The sequence below is a fragment of the Cydia strobilella genome, chromosome 27, assembly GCF_947568885.1.
Source record: "Cydia strobilella chromosome 27, ilCydStro3.1, whole genome shotgun sequence".
Classification (NCBI taxonomy): domain Eukaryota; kingdom Metazoa; phylum Arthropoda; class Insecta; order Lepidoptera; family Tortricidae; genus Cydia; species Cydia strobilella.
Window position 1 is genome coordinate 6,597,104 of NC_086067.1, and position 24,278 is coordinate 6,621,381.

Genomic DNA, 24,278 nt, shown 5'->3' on the forward strand with positions numbered 1-24,278 from the left:
GTCATTCAACTTCCATAAATACCTGTACATTTGACACCTTGCGAAAACATTTCCTTAATATCTTCTTCCTAGTAATAAATAGTAGATTGTGGTACAACTTACAAGGGAGCAAAATGACATATTTACGGCGAGGGCGTACATTGAATCTTAAACGAAGCGAAGGATTCTATAATAGAATCCCAAGAGTAACGAGGGATTCTAAAGTAGAATACTGAGCGTAGTGAGGGATTCAAGTGTGTTACGCCCAAGATGGAAATAATTTTGCTACCATGTGACACATACTGCTTTTCACATCACCTATGAGGTAATTATGATGTTTAAAAATATTATATAAGCTAAAAAAATAATGTGCAATAAAAATGCAAAAATAGTGTCCTAGAACAGAAAAGTGTTACTTTCATCCCTCCTAGCAGGGAAGAAAAGTGCCACTTTGATCCCTCCTAGCACGGAAGAAAAACCCCTTTTTTGAATTGGTGATGTGAAAAAGAAGTTATACTTATCTTATCCTAGTATGGAAAAAGTTCAGGGATATTATTATCAAATCTAGCAATCTGCCCCGCTGGATAGCAATGCTGATCCGCTGAGCAAAATATTGGCCAGCCCTCTGGTCACCAGAAGCTTCAATAAGGCGCTTTGATACATGGAGACTATATAAAGGAGCCAAATCTCTATGTATGAAAAGTGTCCATCAAAAAACAGTAATTAGGCGGCGCCACCATACACCGAAATACTACCAAAAACAACCTACGTAATTTGGTCGGGTTATTTGTTGCCTTATATGGTTCATGTTATACTCATGACCCAGAGCCTAACTAGCGCCACCGGAGAGATTAGAAACTATTATTTAAAGCTTAACGCGGTCACTTTTACAACAATTCTGCCATAACAGATTGCGATCCTTTCTATACCATCCATACTTTGATAGCTTCTTATAGACGCAACGCGCGGGCGCACGGCCCAAGGGTTTCAACTTTCAACCCCAGACGCCGCAAATATGTAGCTAGGTCATTCTACTTTTTACTGCAGGCAAAGAGGAAATATAGGATAGAGGAGTACTGTCATAATAAGTTATGTTTCGTTTTTAAGTTATGTTTTATCAGTTTAAAACTGTTTCGCAGTTTGGCAGTAATATTTCAATGTAACACCTATGTACCGTGTCTTATGAAAATAAATGAATAATAATAATATGTAGCCACAGTAAATTCACTGCCATCTATCGACACACGATTAAAACTAAAAATGAAGATGGTTAAAGATACCATAAAATGTATTTATATATGGATAAATGGTTGCATTTATTATTTTTATATGATTTTGACCCATGTTCTTCACTGATATGCGTTATAATTGTTAAATAACTAACGAAACCGTCAACGCCATCTAGTCGAGAATAGGCCAAAGGTTGTAAAACGTGGTGGCACCATCTGTTAGAGAATCAAATTTTCTTGATTTCTGATGCACGTTATTTCCTTAGACTGTATACTGTATCCATCTTATACGGAGTTATATAAATCTTTGCTGCAGGTTTTTACGGTTTCAAACAATCTTGAAATTTTAATATTAGTAATGTATTTTAACTTACACTAGCTACTAAAAATGATAGGCACAGAATAGGCCTCAATATTTGACCCTTGGCTTTTTTTATTTTTAGTATTTATAGCCTGGAGTAGGCAAATATACAACTTTGTTACCGTCCCCAGCTCTTTCACTCATAATCAACTTTGTTACCTTTAAAAAACCGACCAAGTGCGAGTCGGACTAGCGCACTGAGGGTTCCGTACTTTTGAGTATTTGTTGTTATAGCGGCAAGAGAACATCATCTATTCTGTGAAAATTTCAACTGTCTAGCTATCACGGTTCATGAGATACAGCCTGGTGACAGACAGACCGACGGACAGACGGACGGACGGACAGCGGAGTCTCAGTAATAGGGTCCCGTTTTTACCCTTTGGGTACGGAACGCTAAAAAATATATAAAAATGGATAAAATACTTTTTACTTTGGCTACAAGGTATCGTTTAGTGCAGCCTTAAAATGTGCTTTTTATTGATATACAATTAAATACATTACATAATTTACAAATATAAAATTCAAATACTTTCTTCTGGGGACAAAAAAGTCTGCAGTAAAAGTAGAATGACCGAGCTACTGCCGAGGGTGACATACTTACGCTGAGATATATGATATGATATGATATGATTTATTTATCTCACAATATACAATTGCACTTAAAATTACACATGGTAGATTCTTAGGAATTTATATTGTGATTGTCGGTTTTTTACATTATGAATAATTGAATATGAAAAATAACAGAGACAATCAGAATTACATTTAAAATTAATAAATTACAATAGTATTTCAGCAGTTTCGTTAAATTCAAAATAATAGGTTAAAAATCATTCAATAAATTAAACAATTATTTAGAAAATAAAGTCTCCAGGAATGGGTCGTTATTAAGCTATAAAATAAATAAACAAAATTGAGCACTTATGTCACAGAAATTAAGGTCACCATTAAACTAACAAATAAGTAAATTACAATAAACCTTACAATTCCGATGTCAGCAAAGTACTATTTAAATAAATCTAATTAGTGATTTCATAAAACTCCTTTATGGAATACAGTGGATTATCCAATAAAAAGTTTCTCAAACGGCTCTTAAATTTTCTGTCAGAAGGCTCGTCTCTCAAGTCTTGGGGTATATTTAAACTTATTTAACAATTACATTTTACTGGAAAAACCATGATTCAGCGGTTATTTCCACAGGTTAATCTTTTGATTCATTACCAATATCTGACAGAAAATGGCAAAATACCCCTTTACATCCGGGTACAGAAGGCCATGTTAACAGTTAAATATGTATATCGATTAACACACTAAGAAACTTTATATACAACAAAGATAGATATAACTCCGTAATAGATGGATACAGTCTAAGGAAAACACGTGCCTCGAAAATCAAGAAAATTTGATTCTCGTTCAGAGGGCGCTACTAGCTTTGGCCTACTGTCGTATAGATGGCGTTGACGGTTTCGTTTGTTATTTAACAATTTTAACGCATATCAGTGAAAGAACATGGGTCAAAATCATAAAAATAATTAATGCAAATAAAAAAGATCATTTATCCATATTTAAATACATTTTATCGTATTTTTATAAATCTTCATTTTTAGTTTTAAAGTGTGTCGACAGATGGCAGTGAATTCACTGGGGTTACAAAATTTACTATGACAGTACCGCTCTAGTATAAGTTACTCTATGTATATAATAAACATAGAAATAGGTACACCTACGCCCTTTTTCAAGTTGTTTCAATACGTTAGCCGCGACCACGACCAGTGAAACCTGTGTCGAAACGTCGGTAAATAAAGGCATAGAGTAACTTATACTAGAGCGGTACTGTCATAGTAAATTTTGTAACCCCAGTAAATTCACTGCCATCTGTCGACACACTTTAAAACTAAAAATAAATACTTATAAAAATACGATAAAATGTATTTAAATATGGATAAATGATTTTTTTATTTGCATTAATTATTTTTATATGATTTTGACCCATGTTCTTTCACTGGTATGCGTTAAAATTATAAATAACAAACGAAACAGTCAACGCCCTCTATACGAGTGTAGGCCAAAACTAGTGGCGCCATCTGATCGAGAATCAAATTTTCGTGATTTTCGAGGCACGTTTTTTCCTTAGACTGTATCCATCTATTACGGAGTTATATCTATCTTTGATAAAGGTAACAAAATAAATTCGCGATAGACCCGTTTCTAAATGTGATTTAATATGTGTTTCAATACGTGTTTGTTTCTTAAATTTTCCATGCAGTTATTTATAGATAATGGTTATTAATTAGTTTTATTTTTAGCTGAGGCAAAAAGTTGTTTGCAAAAAGTTGGGTTTAAATACGAGGAAGCGTTTCGTTTCAAATATTTAAAGTTAGATTGTTTTTTTTAACCATGAGCAAGATAAATTGCATATGCAGATGTCAATCACAATGAAAAAACCGGACAAATACGAGTCGGACTCGCCCACCGAGGGTTCCGTACTTTTTTAGTATTTATTGTTGTAGCGGCAACGGAAATACATCATCTATTCTGTGAAAATGTCAACTGTCTAGCTATCACGGTTCATGAGATACAGCCTGGTGACAGACAGACAGACAGACAGACGGACAGACGGACGGACAGACGGACAGACGGCCAGACGGACAGACGGGCAGCGGAGTCTTAGTAATAGGGTCCCGTTTTTACCCTTTGGGTACGGAACCCTTAAAAGCGCTACTATATTTTAAAAACTCTGCTGGCTGAACGTATTGCACCTTAAGGTCTTAATATTTATCAAAGCAATAGGTTTTTTCCTCAAAGCGGTTAATGACTAGACTATGACGTAAAAAAGAGTTATATTTAGCCACGGAAGATAAAAAAAAGGCAAAAATGTTTCCAAGGTCCTAACGGCGATTTGAGAAAATTGGCCTCAGTTGCGGAAATAATACTAAACTGGTTTGGCTACTTTTCAGTCAGTTATTTAATTATTTCAGACAAAGAGAATCGAAGCAACAGGCATAGTGGATTTTTAATGCTACATTGTTAATTTTATTATTTTTAGGGTTTTTTTTTTTTTTTTATAAACTGATCGGCGATTGGCCCTAGTCACACTTGATGGAAAGTGAAGACAGGGCCTAAGATGGAGCTCACCGGTTCAGTAACAGCCTATTCACTCTTGTTTTAAAGAGACCGAGGTCATATTGATCAGGGAATACAGATGGCGGGAGCGCATTCCATTCCTTAGCCGTCCGTACCAAAAAGGAGGAGGCAAAGGCAGGGTTCCGTAGCCAAAGGGTAAAAACGGGACCCTATTACTAAGACTCGTCTGTCCGTCTGTCACCAGGCTGTATCTCATCAACCGTGATAGCTAGACAGTTGAAATTTTCACAGACGATGTATTTCTGTTGCCGCTATAACAACAAATTATACTAAAAAGTATGGAACCCTCGGTGGGAGAGTCCGACTCGCACTTGGCCAGTTTTAATTTTAATTACTTAACATGAACTGCCGAGGTTTTCTATAAAGTGACGTTCGGATGTCAATTGTAGCTGCATTTCTGTTTCGGCGTCTTTGTATCAGTCAACTTCAACACCAACAGTCTTTGTAGTTTGTGCAACAAGAAAAAAAAGTTGGTTTTTCTTGCGAGTGTTTATTTTGAGTCCCGAGATGGCGAAAGATTCTGTAATTTTTCTAGCGAAGTGAGTTAGAATCTTGAGCGTAGCGAGGAACTCAAAAACACGAGATGTAAAATAACTTTGCTCTCGTGTTGCACATATAATTTTTCACCTCAGTAGTGAGAACATATTAAAGGTTAAAATTTATTTCGAATTATACAGAGAAAAAAAAACAAAAAAAAATTGTAATAGAAGTATGAAGTGGCAGTTCATGGCCTTCATTAAATGAATAAAAAACCGGCCAAGTGCGAGTCGGACTCGCGCAGTAAGGGTTCCGTACCATTATGCAAAAAACGGCGAAAAAATCGCGTTTGTTGTATGGGAGCCCCACTTAAATATTTAATTTATTCTGTTTTTAGTATACAGAAATACATCTGTGAAAATTTCAACTGTCTAGCTATCACGGTTCATGAGATACAGCCTGGTGACAGACAGACAGACGGACAGACGGACAGTGAAGTCTTAGTAATAGGGGTCCCGTTTTTACCCTTTGGGTACGGAACCCTAAAAAGCTACTTTTTTCACTCCCTGGAGTGAGGAAAGTAGGCTTATTCGAGCTGCTGAGGTGAAAAAGCTAGTGCTTAATAAAGGTGTAAGATTAATATCGTTTCGCTAATCAACAACTAGGTTAGGAGCTTATAGGAGACGGATATATCATATTTCTGTATATATGTCATGGCGAATAGCGAATACTACATGTTTTATTTAAAACCAGTATATGTTTACAAACATATTGTTTATCAAACTATGCTTTATGTCCAAGACCTTAGATAAAATGTTATGTCATATAAAACTATGTCAAATTATATGTTAGTGATGAATCGTGTCACAAGTCACGTAGTGTCCTCAATTTTTTTATTGATTTGTGGAAATCTTTTTTTGACATAGAAAACAGAGGCAAGCAAAAGTTGCCACTTTGTCGCTTGCCATAAGAACGCTCTGAGAGGTTTTTTGTATAAAGATACGTACTAGCAAATTTCGTCCTTATGGTAAGCGACAATGTGGTACCTTTTACTTGAAAACGTCACAAATTCTGCCCTATTAGATACTCTATATCCATTAAACCATCTAAAAAATTATAGCCGGTCAAATAACTTTGTCAGTAGAAAAAGGCGCGAAATTCGAGCATTTACAAGATCCGATTTATATATGTACCTATATGTATATGTAAGTATATCTTAGGTCACAATACGCCTTGTCGTGAAAGCAAAATTATTGAATAAACCTATTTTAAGGTATAAATTACAGAAAAGTAATTTTAATATATGTTTATTATATGATAACATGACTTATTAGTATATGATAATTAGCTCCGTGCATGAATTTATTTTTATTTTTGGATTCATAATTTATATCGTTGGAACACCGGAAATGATAAAAATACTTTTGTAAACCTTAACATTATTTTATTAAAAAATATTTAAAATGTTGAAAATTTTTCAGCGGTTGAAACGCTCATAATTTTTGGCGCGAATTCGACAGAGCGTGATGACGTCACACGTTGGGCGGCCCAACTGACGTTTGCTACTAATGACACTAATCTGTCGAACGCGTGACGTCACGTGGCGTTTCGAGCGTTTCGCTCACTAGCTTTTCGCGGGCAAATTTTTGTACTTTTTATTTATAATTTTAAGTAATTAAATGGTAATTTAAAAACGGAAATGCATTTGTAACATGATATAACGGTAACAAACATCCGAATAAAACATATTTAGTTCAAATATAAACTTCTTGCATGAGGCTAATTATAATTCGTTAAACACAAGCACGTGTCCCGAAATCAAATACATAGGGTCATGATCTAATTATATTATATTTACCAATATAATGTCAACACGAACCATAACTCTTTTAATAATCAATGGACCTTAATGTCATTGAAGTAAAGTTCACATTCTCAGTTACAACGAGGGTACAATAACAATCGCAAAACTTAGTAGTACCTCTCAATAGGCAGTATTACTGCTATGTTCTGGCGCCAGAGTGCAGCACTAGTGCACGTGCTAAACCATAGAGTAACATACATCTTATACATACTATGCCTTATCACAGAATAAGTAATAGACGGGGGCATGGTGGAAGAATGAATGCGCGAGCCCATGATGCCCCCATACAACGTCTGAGAGGGTGACGCCGCAGGGGATGTTAGTGGGTATTCTCCTCCCCATCCTCTGGGGTTCCACATAACACCCCCCCCCCCCCCCCCCCCCGGCTTCCCCACGTTACCCCTGCGTCAAAAAAAAAAGAATAAAAGTAATAGTACTACCGTACAGATAGGAAACTTCCTAACAAAACCGAAATTTGACAGCGGTTCAGGGTCGAATCATGCTATGAATAAAAAAACCGGCCAAGTGCGAGTCGGACTCGCGCACGAAGGGTTCCGTACCATTAAGGAAAAAAACAGCAAAAAAAATCACGTTTGTTGTATGAGAGCCCCATTTCAATATTTATATTATTCTGTTTTTAGTATTTGTTGTTATAGCGGCAACAGAAATACATCATCTGTGAAAATTTCAACAGCCTGGTGACAGACAGACAAAAGGATGGACAGACGGAAAGCGGAGTCTTAGTAATAGGGTCCCGTTTTAACCCTTTGGGTACGGAACCCTAAAAATGAAAAGTCTAGACAATTATATTTGAATTCAATGTATGGCTTAATGAGATAAAATGCGGAATACGTAAATATAACAGTTAAATACTACCATATGCGTATAGAAGTTTTTCAAGGCAAATACAGACAAACTGGATCATTCTTTATACGTAGGTATAGTCAGTTACAAAGTAATATAATATACTTAAATTATATTTAATTTTCTCAACAGTGACAGCGTTAATCGAAATTAAACTATCGTGAGACATATTTCAAAATATTCACGGAGCACGGATTACAGCCGCCGCAGACACTCGTGCCTGAGGAAGGACTCCCGAAGAGTCCGAAACATGTCGCCGAAAGCGACTAAAAATAATAGAGTAAAACCGTAGTGATCTTAATATAGTGACAGAAAAATAAAATAGTGACAAAAACCGGCCAAGTGCGAGTCGAAATCGCGTTTGTTGTATGGGAGCCCCTTGAATATTTATTTTATTCTGTTTCTAGTATTTGTTATTATAGCGGCAAGAGAAATACAGCATCTGTGAAAATTTCAACTGTCTATCTATCACGGTTCATGAGATACAGCCTGGTGACAGACAGACGGACAGACAGACGGACATCGGAGTCTTAGTAATAGGGTCCCGTTTTTACCCTTTTGGTACGGAACCCTAAAAAGGATCAAACATGTTATATTTATTTATTTATTCATGTTAATACAGACAATATCCAACTTATTTAATTACAAAAGTACCGTTAAACCAGTAAGGTTTGTCTCGATACACCATCCGCAGTACATTTTATACAAAAATAAAATATCTTTTAACCTTTTGGACGCCAATGACCGATATATACGCACCGTAGGTTCAACGCCAAAGACCGATAATTGGTCATAGACCACTGAGCAACATAGACCTACATGCATATGCATAAAGTTCAATTTCAGTTTTGACACTTCGGTGACTTGGCGTCTGGATGACTGCTTTTGTGTTTGACACGGCGTCGAAAAGGTTAACAACAACATAAGAAAGTTCATAACATGCTCAATTTAATTAATCTATTATTTTAATTATAACAACAAGAACTGAGCGCAAAAAAAAATGTTTCCTTATCCTATTGTTCTGCTGCACTCTCTCGAGAACAGGATGCTCCAATTATGTTTGAATAAGATTTTAATTATTACCAGTGATGGCAGTGATCGGAATAGACAGGTATAAAAACCTAAACTTAGTAGAATATAGACAAAAAGTGGAGACTTCCTTACGACTACAATTTTTTGCGTGACAAAAGTCCCGGAAACGTAATAAGTAAATAATCTTATTTTATTTTTATTTTTTATTCATTACATTTCACAGCATAACAGTGATCCAAAGCACTGTGAAACCAATAGACATTTCATACACATAGTACACAAATCTAAATTAACATATAACAGAAGAAGGCCGTTCATTCCTCGTCTCGCAGAACCTCAAGCATTCATAACACACGTCCAACCATCCACTCGCAAACACATCACAGTTTGGTGCTGATTCGAGGAGCGAGTTTAGCAGGTGCACCTTATACCTTATACCTTATACCTTATACCTTATACCTTTAAACGAGCAATTCTTGTATATATGTGTCGGAGAATGACTGAATTGTGCCATCTATCGCCTTTCATAGGCGTTTTCATGCAATCTTTGACAAATAGAGCAAACTAGGGTGTTACAGTACATCTGAGTGGCGTTCAACGCAGTTCCACCAAGTCGTCATAGAGTGCGCTGCCTAAACAATAGAATGCAGAACAATTGAAGTGATACTGTCAATCAATCTGCTGATGAGCACGAACGGGAGATGACGACGTTGGCGGTTCCTGGGTCTAATCCACTGGTTTGCTTTGGAAAGGAAATGTAACGTGCTGTGATTTGTAAACAGTCTTGTGTAGTAAAGACTGTGAGTTGAATATCGTATTTCATTGAAAGCCCTCGTCATCCACGATTGAAGGTTCTGATGCGCTGCCGATAGTAAAATACGCCCACGATTCCGACATATGTTTATATATATTTCGGGGATCTCGGAAACGGCTCCGATTTCGATGTAATTTGCTATATGGGGGTTTTCGGGGGTGACGAATCGATCTTGCTAGGGCTATCTCTGGGAAAACGCGCATTTTTGAGTTTGTATATGTTTTTCGAGCATAGCTCGGTCTCCCAGGTACTAGTCTTAAATATGGTAAAAAAACAATGCATTCCTCTTTTTTGTCCAATACAATGAATATAGGCGTAAATAATATTTTTTGTAACTCTCTAAATATATTTCTTAAATCTAAATACAAAATTATATATCGTCAATATCGTCAGAATCAGAATCATATTCAAAACTATTATAATTTTCTTGTAGATATATTACTATTTCTTTCCATATTTTCAATCACATGTCTGTTTCTTTTTGACGCTTAAAATCCACTTGTACGTTAAAAACGATCTTTAAACATCCACAGACATTACTATAATTTTAATCCGGAAAGTCCCGGATTTGTTAATCCGGGAAGTCCCAAAAAAATAATGCAAGGAAGTCTCCACTTCATGACTGTTCTAATAAGTTTAGGTATTTATACTATTGCGATCACTGCTTATTAGTAAGGCCTTATTACTTACACTTATTAATCCTACCAATTATTTCCTGTTTTTGCAGCGTGTGTGTTTTGCGCTATCGTGCAATTATCGGGCAATTGTTTAAAATTGATAGAATCTCACGTTGTATTTATGACATTAAGACGTTTCGCAATGTATTGATTTCACTAATTGGTACCTACCTCCTAAGTCCTGCGGTACCAAATTTTGTACATAATAAAATTCACCCGTCAGTCCCAGCATTAAGTAAGTTACTATAGTAATAAACACCGATAGTACATATTTCGGTACAAAATATTTAGATGCCCCCCGCTTTCAAATTGGAATGCTCGCGCGGAGTATTCTGACATATGTCCATAGAGTTGTCAATAGTCTGTTCAGAACTGACAGCAAATATTTATTATGTGCAAAAAAATGAACAAGAGGCCTCTAGGACTATGACGTGTAAAAAAAGCTGGGACTTGGGAGGTGTACAGTCAGCAGCAGAAGTTGCTACGCGGGCGAGGTGTTCAAAATTACCTTGACACGCTCTTATTCTTTTAACAATAAAGTCGCGTCAAGATCATTTTGAACACTTCGCCCGCTTAGCATCTTTTGCTGCGGACGTACTAAATTTTAGCATATTTTTATACATTTTGCAAATAGTTAATCAATTAATTTCATAAAATGTATAATTAATTAAATTAATTCATTTGAATTATTTTGCTATTATTTAAATTTATGACGATCACACTGTAGATTCTTATAAATTGACATTATTGTAATTTGTACTGTAATCATATGTTGTGAAATAAATATTTAAAAAAAAGTAGTTTATGTGACTGCTACGTAATGAAAGGCATTAAAACTCGAGTGTGGGTTTATGAAACAAATGAAATGAGTTTCATAAAAGGATCACACGAGTATTTTAATGCCTAATTATGTACAGTTACATACACTGCTTTATCTACACCTATATCATAAGCTTCAACAAAACAAAGTAATTTTATACTTACAAACTAATTAAACGTCAAATGGCGGTAATGCAATGTTTTTCGCGTATGTCACGCATCCGTTTTTTTTAAAATTCTGAAACAAACTAGAGTCGGGGGCCGACTGCCATATCGTTCGACGTCAAGTAACATGCGAAATTTGAAAAAATTGTTTGCAACTGACAAAATTGTTTTTATGCGGTATGAATAGAGTGATTCTTGAGGAAGGTTTAGGAGTATTTAATAAGGTTTTGTGTAAATTGGTTAAACTACCCGTGCGAAGCCGGGGCGGGTCGCTAGTTTACTATAAAAAGTATAGTGTGTCAGTCGGTGCCCATATTGTTTTAATAAAATACGAATTCATATTAACACACGGTTGCTGTGGAGACTGCTGCACCCTGGGGTAATAAGGCTCTGGAGCTTTTTAGGGAGTTGGGCAGGCGTTTAAGGGAGAGGGGTAATGATCCCCGCTCTGGATCTTGGCTGGTCCAACAGGTTTCCGTCGCCATACAGCGTCGGAATGCTGCAAGCATAATGGGAACTTTTCGGCCGGGCTTGGTGCAGGGTGGGAATGGGCATTAGTTTATGGTTGTTTTTGACGAAGCTTGTTGCAGAAATTGTGTTTTGTATTTGTGGTTATGTAGAATAAGGTCAGGACGATGCTTGTGCGGATTACTTTTGTGTTTTGACGAAGCATGTGCTGGATTACCTTTTTATTTATTTAGAAATGTAACATTTCAATAAGCTTAATAAAGACCACACTCTTCAAGGCGTATCAACACAACTCATAACATCCGGCGTCTCGACGTCGACTCACAACACTGTCAACACTAAACCCGTCATTTCAAAGGCTACATATATACAACCGGCACCTATTAGTCCACCTTGACTTAGTACTTAAATCCGTGGTAATTATACAAATGTTCTAAGAAAATTCCTCCTGTTCTAAGAAATGCATCGTCATTTGAGAAATACACATATTTGATTTCAAGCTAACATGGTCTTTACCATTAGCTTAAACTGTAACTACTTTGCTCCCCACTGGGTAACTGTACTTTTTTGTATTATTGCAATGTTCTGCCGCCAGAGTGCAGCACTAGCACAAGCTGTGAACCATAGAGTAACATAATATACATTACGACCGGTCTGGCCTAGTGGGTAGTTACCCTGCCTGTGAAGCCGATGGTCCTGGGTTCGAATCCCGGTAAGGGCATTTATTTGTGTGATGAGCACAGATATTTGTTCCTGAGTCATGGGTGTTTTCTATGTATTTGAGTATTTATATATTATATATATCGTTGTCTGAGTACCCATAACACAAGCCTCCTTGGGCTTACCGTGGGACTTGGTCAATCTGTGTAAGAATGTCCTATAATATTTATTTATTTATTTATTATATTATGCCGTAAACAGTTTTTTGACAAGTTTTCACAGATTATTTGTTACGAATAAAGAATAAATATGGCATTGATACAACAGGAAATAAAATAAATAAATAAATAAAATAAAAAGTCATTTATTGTCGCAGTAAAAAATTAACAGATTAGTAGGCACAATAAGCTTAAATAAGGTTTGTTTACTGTTTGTGCTAGTGGCGCCTCCTACGGAGTTTTGCATAATATTCCCTATGCCAAAGATAGATTCCCTTATTACAAGTTACCTTAATTACAATATGTAAATTAGAATTAATAGAATAGAAAAACTGTACTATTGTGTGCCCTTACAGGGTGTCGTGAACTGGCTATATAAAATGTAACACCTTATTATGTACATGACAATGCAATATTGAATAAATGACTAAATGACTAGATATAACTCCGTAATAGATGGATACAGTCTAAGGTAAAAACGTGCCTCGAAAATCAAGAAAATTTGATTCTCGAACAGATGGCGCCACTACCTTTAGCCTACTCTCTAATAGATGGCGTTGACGGTTTCGTTTGATATTTAACGATTTTAACGCATATCAGTGAAAGAACATGGGTCAAAATCCTATGAAAAAAATTAATGCAAATAAAAATAACCATTTATCCATATATTAATAGTCGTAACACTCGTAACCGCGATGCTGCTTGAAACATCTGACACAGATGACAAAGGCCTATTTATTATTATTATATATTAATAAATTTTATGTTGTTTTTATATATCTTCATTTTTAGTTTTAATCGTTTGTTGATAGATGGCAGTGAATTTACTGTGGCTACAAAACTTACTATGACAGTACCGCTCTATCCTATTATATCCTCTTTGCCTATACACTACCTTATTTCTTACTGCTAAGTTAGGGTCTGAACCTACTGCATGGAGTGTAAAATTATTTTATTTTTGTTACAGGTCTGTTTATACTTCTGATGCTGGGATTCTTCGCTATCGGTGCTGGCTGTTTCATCTTAATAGCACATCCCTACGAATTCCTCTTTAAACAGGTTAGTTTACGTTTTCCACAACGAGGGCTACCGTTTTTTGTGCTCACTAGTTGACGCCACTGTAGATGTAGGTCCAGAAAAACAGATCTCAAAATTCTTCTATGCTTATTTTTATAAAATCAGTACGTTCTAATATACACAAAGGTATTTTGACGTCTAACTGCGCCATTTTTTCAACCTGTATAATTTTTTATTCACTAACATTTATTGAGCTATAGGTATCTATTGTTTACCATGATTAATCAAAGATGGATAAATATTTAGCAAAATTATGAATAAGGAGTGAAAATTCCCTAAAATATTAAAAAACGGCAAAAAATCACGTTTGTTGTATGGGAGGCCCACTTAAATATTTTTATCCTGTTTTTAGTATTTGCTGTTATAACGGCAACAGAAATACATCATCTGTGAAAATTTGAAATTTCTAGTTATCACGGTTCATGAGATACAGCCTGGTGACAGACGGACAGACAGACAGACAGACAGCCTTTGGGTACGGAACCCTAAAAATCGTTTCAACAGTTTGAAGTATGCTCTTTTCCAAAATGATGTAAGGCATTTCGCATAATTGCGTAGGTTTTAATTTTTTTTCCCCTCACTAGCTCGGAAAGCCGTCTATTATCCTTTAAAACAAGCGGGGAAAAACGCATTTTATCCACTAGTGGGGAAAGTAATTTGACCTTGGATGGAGCGTGTTTAAGTAGCTTGACAGATAACAAAACGTAAAACGCTCATGATAATGGTTCGTTCGATATTAATTATCATTAAATAAATGGTTTGAGAATCTAATAAAAAATACCAAATTTAGCTTTATTTTATAATTTTAAGTCATAAACCTTAAAATTCCATAAGAAACGTTAGATTTTTTGTAATGATGTTAAATATAATTCTGAACGCACAAGTTGAGTCGATGCAATTTCAAAACGCATCGTTGACATTTCATACGTCAGAACAGAAATGTCAACATTGTCAACAAAATGTTTACTGTTCTTCTCACCGACTCACGTAAAAATCAGAATTTCTAGTGTTTTCTGTTATAATATCGTAAAAAAATTAGTGATTCCAGTGATGAAGATGATCTAACGCCTGTGGATGTTGCACTTTCCTCGCTATAGTGAGGGGAAAAGTTTTGTGTTACACACGGGTGCAAATGTATTTTACTTCTCGTGTGTTGAAACACTCGCTACGCTCAGGATTCAATTCCACACTCGCGGGTAAAATACAACTTTGCACCCTTGTATAACAAATAACTATTTTAATTTAATTCACAGAAAGTAGTTCTCCAAGATGGCGGCGAGATTTTCGAAATGTGGAAGAAACCGGAAGTCGACTTGTACATCCGTATATTCCTGTTCAACGTGACGAATGCCGAGGAGTACATGGCGGGTAATGCCGAAAAAATAGTCGTGAAAGAAGTGGGACCGTATGTTTACAGGTAAGTTTAGTTTGCGTGAGGAAATAATACAGAATTCATTTAAGCCAGGAAATTTGAATGGAGCAAACAAGGGCCTTAGACTCTTTGATAGAGAAAGATAGTCTTATTGCGATTTAAGAGGAAAGATAAAATAGTACCATGCTTTGTCTTTATCACCGACCGGGCATTTTTTCATGGTCGGGTTATGGCATCATGTGGGCATCATAGCAAGAAGGCTATGGCGAAATACCGAAATTTATAAGAGTGAAAGAGAAAAGACATTGGACTTCTTCTTCAGAGTGCCATATCCTAACGGATGTCGGCGATCAACATGCGAAAGTCCTCTCTGTGTTTCGCCACTCTGCCCAGAGTGGTAGCGTCCGTAATACCGGTCCAACTCTTTATGTTATCACACCATGATGTTCTGGGTCTTCCTCTACCTCTTTTTCCATTAATTTTTCCCTCAATAATGTTTTTTAGTAATGCATATTTGGTGTTCCTGTAAATATGTCCAAAATATGCTGTTTTCTTTCTTTTGATTGTCAATACGACGAAGACATTGGACATGCATTGGATAAATTGCGTAGTATACATTTTATATGAATATTATTTTTCTTACCCGGTCGCTCCTGCCGGTGAGTAAGGTTGCCAGAGCTCGAGGGAGAGGAGTGTTAGGGTCGGCAACGCGCATGTAACTCCTCTGGAGTTGCAGGCGTACATAGGCTACGGAGACTGCTTAACATCAGGCGGGCCGTATGCTTGTTTGCCACCGACGTAGTATAAAAAAAAAAAAACAGGCCCCATTGTCTGCCCTCGCAAATATAGTCTACATAGTTTCCGAGTGAATTCATTTTCATGACATTTACCTTTGTTTAAAAAAATTAAATATAAAAACCGGACAAGTGCGAGTCGGACTCGCCCACCGAGGGTTCTGTACTTTTTAGTATTTGTTGTTATAGCGGCAACAGAAATACATCACCTGTGAAAATTTCAACTATCATGGTTCATGAGATACAGCCTGGTGACAGACAGACGGACAGTGGAGTCTTAGTAATTGGGTTCCGTTTTTACCCTTTGGGTACAGAACCCTAAAAACTACAAATTTGCATTAGCCCCTTCTTAAGAAACCTGTAGATTCCTTCTCACCTTTTTTGGGTTTAATCATGTCTTGTTACTGAGCGCATTTATGAATTTCTTCCTGCTGACTAGTAAATAACAAACTCCTTATTTTATACATAATTCATATAATTATATACACTCCGCTAAACAATGATTGTAAGTAATTTCACAACGATGCGGATATCGATTTCAATACGAAATTATCTCGGCATATATTGTGACATTTAATTGTTCGTAATAATAGTTTGAGAGATAACATTGCAAGCTGGACAAAGAAGTTATTTAATGTTATTAATTTATGTTGTCGTAATACGAGGTGTATTTGTATGAATGAAATGCTTACAGTTTAATTTTGATGAATGAATATGTGTCACACAATGGTTCAAAGTATTGAAAAAAAAAATTGTTTTGTAATTACCTCTTGTTTCAACCGAATTGTCCTCGTGGTCTCTGAGAAGATTGGCGAATTTTTTTTTAACAAGCAGAAACGTCTGCGATCGATGCTATTAAGCTTAGAATAAATTTAAAAGTGGAAAAATTACTGCCTTGGGTGAGACTTGAACTCTCTCTTTGACTTTTATGCTTGTTCAAAAAAATTTAAAAATGAAGATTGGCTAAAGTTGACATGAACATCTTCTAGCTGCGCGAGTTTTTTGATTACAATTCCGTTTTGTAAACTATAATACATACATACCTTACGTACATCACTACATAGTATAAAACAAAGTCGCTTTCCGCTCCGTATGTATGCCCCTATCCCTATGTATGTCTGTCCCTATGTATGCTTAGATCTTTAAAACTAGGCAACGGATTTTAATGCGGTTTTTTAAATAGTGATTCAAGAGGACGGTTTATATGTAGAATTTGTAAAGGTTTTGTGTAAATTAGTTGAACTATCCGTCAGTAGAAAAAGGCGGCAAATTAAAAAAAAATTAGGAGCGACAAAATTAACCTCTCAAATTTTTTTTGTTCGACGACTTTTTCTACTGAAATGTGGTTTTGCCAGAGTATAGATTCCATTTCGTAAAATAGATACTTCTTTTTCAGAGAAGACCTAGAACACAAAATAGTGAAGTTTAACGACAACGGGACGATATCTGCCATCCCCCGCCACCCCCTCACGTGGGTCGATGACCTCTCTGAGGGGAACAAGGAGGACGATCTTCTGTTTCTGCCCAACATAGCTTTACTGGTAAGTTAAGCTAAACATAACATTTTAGCATAAATAAAATACCGTTTACACATCACCGATTAGAAAAAGGGCTTTTTCTTACCTCCTAGGATGGATCAAAGTGGCACTTTACTTCCCTAGTAGGAGGTATCAAAGTAACACTTTTCTGTTCTAGGACACTATTTAAAAAAAATTGTCTATTATTTTTTAAGCTTGAATAATATTTTTAAACATCCTAATTACCTCATAGCCCTCATAGGTGATATGAAAAGCAGTATGTGTCACATGGTAGCAAAATTATTTCAACCTTTAGGATTCAAACCTCGGCTCGTACCAATGAGTTTTTCGGAACTTATGTACGAAATATCATTTGATATTTACCAGTCGCTTTTCGGTGAAGGAAAACATCGTGAGGAAACCGGACTGATCCTAACAAGGCCTAGTTCCCCCTCTGGGTTGGAAGGTCAGATGGCAGTCGCTTTCGTAAAAACTAGTGCCTACGTAAATTCTTAGGATTAGTTGTCAAGCGGACCCCAGGGTCCCAGGAGCCGTGGCAAAATGCCGGGATAACGCGAGGAAGAAGAAGTACGCACTCGCCGTAAATATAACATTTGGCTCCCTTGTGACACAATCTAAAACGAGGTTTAGGCTATCAAGAACTTGCATGCAATTTAAGTTACATTGCCGACTACTAAAGTAAACTGTATTCAAAAGGTTGATCAGATACCGCAATGTAACGAAAATTGCATGCAAGTTCTTGCTAGTATAAACCTCGCTTAAGTACTATTCTTTCCTTTTAATCAATATTTTAATCCCAAAAACATGGTCATGTAAAATTTTGCCACGACGAGACTATCTGGCTTGCACTGTCAAAAATTATTAGATCTCATGTAGATCCAAGCTTCTAACGTTACACGCCCTAACTTCACAAACTACATCTTACTCAAAGCATAGAGTAACTTATACTAGAGCGGTACTGTCATAGTAAATTTTGTAACCCCAGTAAATTCACTGCCATCTGTCGACACACTTTAAAACTAAAAATGAAGATTTATAAAAATACGATAGAATGTATTTAAATATGGATAAATGTTTTTTTTTATTTGCATTAATTATTTTTATATAATTTTAACCCATGTTCTTTCACTGGTATGCGTTAAAATTATAAATAACAAACGAAACAGTCAACGCCCTCTATACGAGTGTAGGCCAAAACTAGTGGCGCCATCTGATCGAGAATCAAATAGTCGTGATTTTCGAGGCACGTTTTTTTCTTAGACTGTATCCATCTATTACGGAGATATCTATCTTTGCTCAAAGTATGTGGCTCGGCAGTTTCGGCTAAAAAATTAAAAAATAATAACTCAAAATTTGTCTGTGTCCCCGTTTAATTTTGTCCTATATCTGCAGGCTGGCTAAAAAATAATTGCATTCCCGTTACCAGGGAGGTTTGGGATTTTTTTTCGCGATTTCGTGGTTGGTCCCATAGTAAAAGTTGCTCAGTATAATCCCAAAACCTCCCTGGTAACGGGAATGAACTTTTTTAGCCAACCTGTATAATTCAACCCCAATTATCCTGTATAATGAGACACCATGTGTTGACGAAAATGGCAATAATTATATTTCACAAAATAAACTCGTTAAGTATGTGTTTACTATGAAATTGCGATGCGCTGCAAGTGACCTTTAAGTTGCGAAAGATCAGCATACACGGAAAATTCTAGACATTGATGATACAAGTTGCTTCACCTAAGTCAGTGTTTTTCAAACTGTGGGTCGCGACACGGGGGTCGCGGCACTTATTTTGATATTGGGTCGAGAAATTCAGCTTCGAGAGAAGATTAGATTTTTGTAAATAGTTGACATTTATTATTGTATTATTATGATGATGATTATGATGACGGGCACGTCATGAGGCGAGACGATAGCCACCCCGTAAAAACAGTGCTGGACATTAATAGCACGCAGCGAACAAGAGGCAGAGGCAGACCGCCCGCCACTTGGTGGTACACCGTCGAGAGGGACCTAAAAACCCAGAATATCCCATTGTTGACAACCCAGGACAGACTGGCCTGGCGCAAGCACACAAGAAGGCCCGACCCCAAATGAAGTTGGGATTAAGGGCAGGAAGAAGAAGAAGATGATGATAATTAATTTGAATCTCATGAGCTTCACCGCCGGACCGCCTTTCACGTTAAATATTTGTATGCCTCATATGGCCAAAAGTGGAGCACTTAATTATATGTAACATCTGTTTGTAACACTACCTGCTTTTCGACAAATAAATGTATTGTATTGTATTGTATCCTTTAAAATTTAAAGGATGTAAATGTACTTAACAAATCATTTTTTAGGTAGGCACCTAAACTGAATTTATTTAATTATATTCAGTGTCTGTATTCAGAAAGAGCTTGTTTGATTTACCTTTGTTGAAAATGTCAGCTCGCACAAATAAGTAGCAAATGATACTTAGGTCCTAAGTTATACGATAGGTCATTAAAGCCAATAGCAAAAATAGATATAACTCCGTAATAGATGGATACAGTCTAAGGAAAAAACGTGCCTCGAAAATCACGAAAATTTGATTCTCGATCAGATGGCGCCACTACCTTTGGCCTACTCTCGTATAGAGGGCGTTAACGGTTGTGTTTGTTATTTAACCATTTTAACGCATATCAGTGAAAGAACATGGATCAAAATAATATAAAAATAATTAATGCAAATAAAAAAAAACATTTATCCATATTTAAATACATTATATCGTATTTTTATAATCTTCATTTTTAGTTTTAAAGTGTGTCGATAGATGGCAGTAAATTTACTGTGGTTACAAAATTTACTATGACAGTACCGCTCTATCCTATTATATCCTCTTAGCCAATAGCAATCAAGTTTTGGAGACATAATTAGAGTTAGACATAGAAGGTTTGACGGGTCCCTATTATATATACAGTAGGACCTCGATTATCCGAACGCCGACTTAGTTTATCCGAACCCTCGATTATCCAAAATCTGCAAATGTTCGTCAATTTAAATGTCGTTGTAATTAGTACATTACGATGGTTTCCTGATGTTTCGGCGAAAATTACTTGACAAACTTTCAGTTTCCAAACTATTTATCCCATATTTTTAGTTGGGCGAAATTTCATTTCGCAAATTTACATAATCCAACCTAACCTATCCCAACCTAGTACGTCATTTTCATTTCGCAAGTATGGGGTTGGGAAATGAAATGGTTGCGAAGTAAGGTTATGCCAACGATTGGTTTGCCAAATGAAACTTTGGCGAAAAGTTGGTTGCCAAGTGAAATTTGGCGAAATAAATTTCGCCAAAAAGGAAGTACACCTATTACGATACAATTGCGAAAAGTAGGAAATTAGTAACGCGTGTTGATACATTAAATCACGATCGAAAGGAGTGTTTTAAATCGACACAAGCTGGGGAAACAAATCTTACGTACAATGTCCGATTGTTGTCGTCTACAGATCGCATTTTTTCAACTAATTCTCGTGAAATTTGGTGAGCAAGTTTAATAATTATATGTAGAATTTATTTGTATTCAGTTTTCGGATGTTTTTCAAAATGGCAAAGAATAGGGTTCACGAGGTCCCTACAGTTCTAGAAGCCACTACTTGTTTATTTAAAATTTTAAAATATTCAAGTGTGATAAAATATGATAAAAATATGATTCTAGGTAAAACCTTTGTGTTTTTCTCTAATACTAATACAATATGAGATTCATTATAATATTCTGTATTTTTCTATGAAAAGGGACCTTATTGTCGATGGCGCTTACGCCGCACAGCGTCGCGAGACATTGTATTTATATCGGAGCATCGTTTATAATGGCGTAAGCGCCATCGACAATAAGGTCCCTTTTTATAGAAAATACCATGAAAATACCACGTATTTCGATTCCTGTGATAAATCAACTCATTACAACACAAAACACAAAAGGCAACACAAAATTAATTAAATAAAAATTTATTTTTATGTATAAATATAGATTTGTATGAAACGTATAGAACGTTTCGTCACAGTAGTACAGTCAACGATAAAAGCTCGTATCAAAAATTACAAAAACATTTCTTTTCCAGAGCATAGCAGACGTAGTAGCGAAACAGTCTCTCCTCACCCGCTTCGGTCTGAACAACCTCATCTCAATCGGCAACATCCAGCCCCTGGTGCAGATGACAGCTAAAGAGTTCATGATGGGATACAAGTCCAACCTTATGACACTGGGCAACACTTTTATGCCTGGCTGGATATACTTTGACAAGCTGGGACTCATTGATAGGGTAAGTAATGTTATATCTCTGTGGCCCTAGTAATAAGGGTACAAGTCTCGGGCATCGCAGGTTTTAAAGGAAAGTTCTACGTAACACTTGTACCCTTTTTCACTAGGTCTACATTTTTCCTTTCGCTGTCGTATCGGTCTGATTTATTTTGTGATTGATCTTTTAATTCAGCGTGTCTATCTCTATCTTTGCCTCTTTCTCAATTTGAAGCTTCTCAAATGGGAGTTTTATCATCTCGACTCTTTTATTCCATACTGATAGGAGTAAAGTCCAGACTCGCATAGTTTTAATTTTTATTTATATTATTTTATTCAAGACAACAAATGGTCCAATGAGTGTTAGTTGATCCTAGCCTACGTTAATACTTAATAGTAAACATACCTATAGATTTAGTCCTTTGACAAAGTTTCCACATCAAAGGACAATCAAGCTTATTAGCTATCATGTTTAAGCTATCATGCATATACTAGAGGAAATTTCACACCCATGCCGCTGCGACCCGCCGCATCAGCCACGATTGCAGAGTATGCGGGTTCGATTCCAGCCCTGGGCACTAGAAGCCTCTGTCACTTTTTTTTCGTTCTATCAGTTTCAGTTTAGCCTTTTATTCCATCTCTCCCCTTAATTTCTCTTTTTGGCAACCTTATTCTTTCTACTTCGTCATTATCTCTTTCTCTCGCTCACTTTCTCTATTAAACACGATATTGGTGTTTGAAAATCTTTGAATGTATTTTTTCTTAACTCTAAGAATAAGTGGTATATCTAATAGTTTTGTTCCACTTTATTTCAAACTGAAAATGTCCTCTCACGGTATTTTAAATACTTATTTGTTTTAAAATGAAGTCTCATTTCAGATGTACGACTTCGAAGGCGACTACGAGACCATTTACACCGGCGAGGCCGACGTCCGAGACTCCGGCCTCATAGACACTTATCGCGGGTCCAAAGACCTCCCCCAATGGCAGGGGACTCACTGTTCTAATGTGCAAGGGGCGTCTGATGGCACCAAGTTTAGAGGAGGCGTTACGAAGAACGAGTCGCTGCTGTTCTTTAGGAAGAGTTTGTGCCGCGCTGCGCCTTTGGTAAGTTTTAGATGTTTAAATACGTTATTTTCCCTTATATATAAATTTGCTTGGTACCTATTATAACACAATGAAATGTTTTTACTTATTACGTTGCTACGGAAGTCGGAAACTCAACGAAACTTCACATATAATGGCTGATTAAATGAGATCCGTTTATTTACATACTAGATACTACTACTACTACCACTGATACTTGATATAGATACTAGATATAGTGGTACTACGTAAACGAAATTAATAACTAGCTTAAATCTAGAATAGGCCCTTGAGGCATTGTACCAAGGTGGTACCAAGGGTGCTGGCGGCATTTCCTCGCTGTATCGCAATGCTGATACGTTGTGCGAGGAAGCCGCCAGCTCTTCGGTCACCAGTTACGTCAACCAGACGCTTTGCGATTTAATACATATAACCACGCCTCTATTTCCCGAAGGGTCAGGCAGAGACCACGGATTTCCACTTGCTACGATCGTGACATACCTTCTTTCGCTTCCTTCACTTTCATAACATTCCTTATACACGCTCGCCGGTTTAGGGTGCTCTTGACCTGGCCTTTCTTCAGGATTTCCCCGATCTGATCAGAGAAAGTCCGCCGAGGTCTACTCCTTCCAACTCCCGTTTCTACCTCTCCCTTTGTTAGTCTTCTTTTACTCATTCTTTCCACGTGTCCAAACCATCTCAACATATCGTTCTCAATTTTTGTCACTACATCTTCGTTCAGTCCACACTTAATAAATGATGATTGATTGCTTATTTAATAAAGGTATTAAATATTAAATCACATTTACAAACGGGTCTATCGCGAATTTATTTTGTTACCTTTATTTACCGACGTTTGGCGACCACGAAACCTGTGTCGAAACGTCGGTAAATAAAGGTAACAAAATAAATTCGCGATAGACCCGTTGGTAAATGTGATTTAATATGTGTTCAAAACGCGAAAGTTTTAAATGTTATAAGGTATTAAATGTTTATTTCCAGGTCCCAGTGGAAGAAGGAGTGAAGAGTGGCCTGAAAGCCTATATGTACACGTTCCCTGAACATCTGTTCGACAACGGCAAGCATATACCAGAGAACAAGTGCTTCTGTAGAAATGGTAAGTTGAAATCTATCAGGAATTTGTTTGTCGCTTTTAAGGACACACCCTAGAAAAGTCTGGGCCGCGACTTCCGACTAATTTTGGCGAATTCATTATTACTTGATGGAAGCCATTTTCTAAAACAAGAAGAAAGACAAAGACATGTAGACATTTATGTAAACATTTTGTATTCTCGGTAAAAAATCGGTGTACTTACACTTCTATTTTTAGCCCCCGGTAAATGTGGTGTTATATGTTTGAAGCCAATGTCTGTCTGTATGTCTGT

General features: G+C 36.5%; 2 protein-coding genes across 2 annotated transcripts in view; one reads left to right on the forward strand and one right to left on the reverse strand.

Annotated features, from left to right (window-relative positions):
• The window catches only part of LOC134753608 (putative fatty acyl-CoA reductase CG5065), a 416,745-nt gene that overhangs the window by 365,490 nt on the left and 26,977 nt on the right, over positions 1–24,278 (reverse strand). The window lies entirely within an intron of this gene.
• Positions 1–24,278, forward strand: part of LOC134753602 (scavenger receptor class B member 1-like) — a 61,142-nt gene that overhangs the window by 27,550 nt on the left and 9,314 nt on the right. The window contains exons 2-7 of the mRNA XM_063689531.1: positions 13,739–13,830; positions 15,102–15,265; positions 17,411–17,555; positions 21,632–21,832; positions 22,687–22,914; positions 23,896–24,010. Coding sequence (XP_063545601.1) covers positions 13,739–13,830; positions 15,102–15,265; positions 17,411–17,555; positions 21,632–21,832; positions 22,687–22,914; positions 23,896–24,010 — 945 coding nt within the window. The remainder of the gene's footprint in view (positions 1–13,738; positions 13,831–15,101; positions 15,266–17,410; positions 17,556–21,631; positions 21,833–22,686; positions 22,915–23,895; positions 24,011–24,278) is intronic.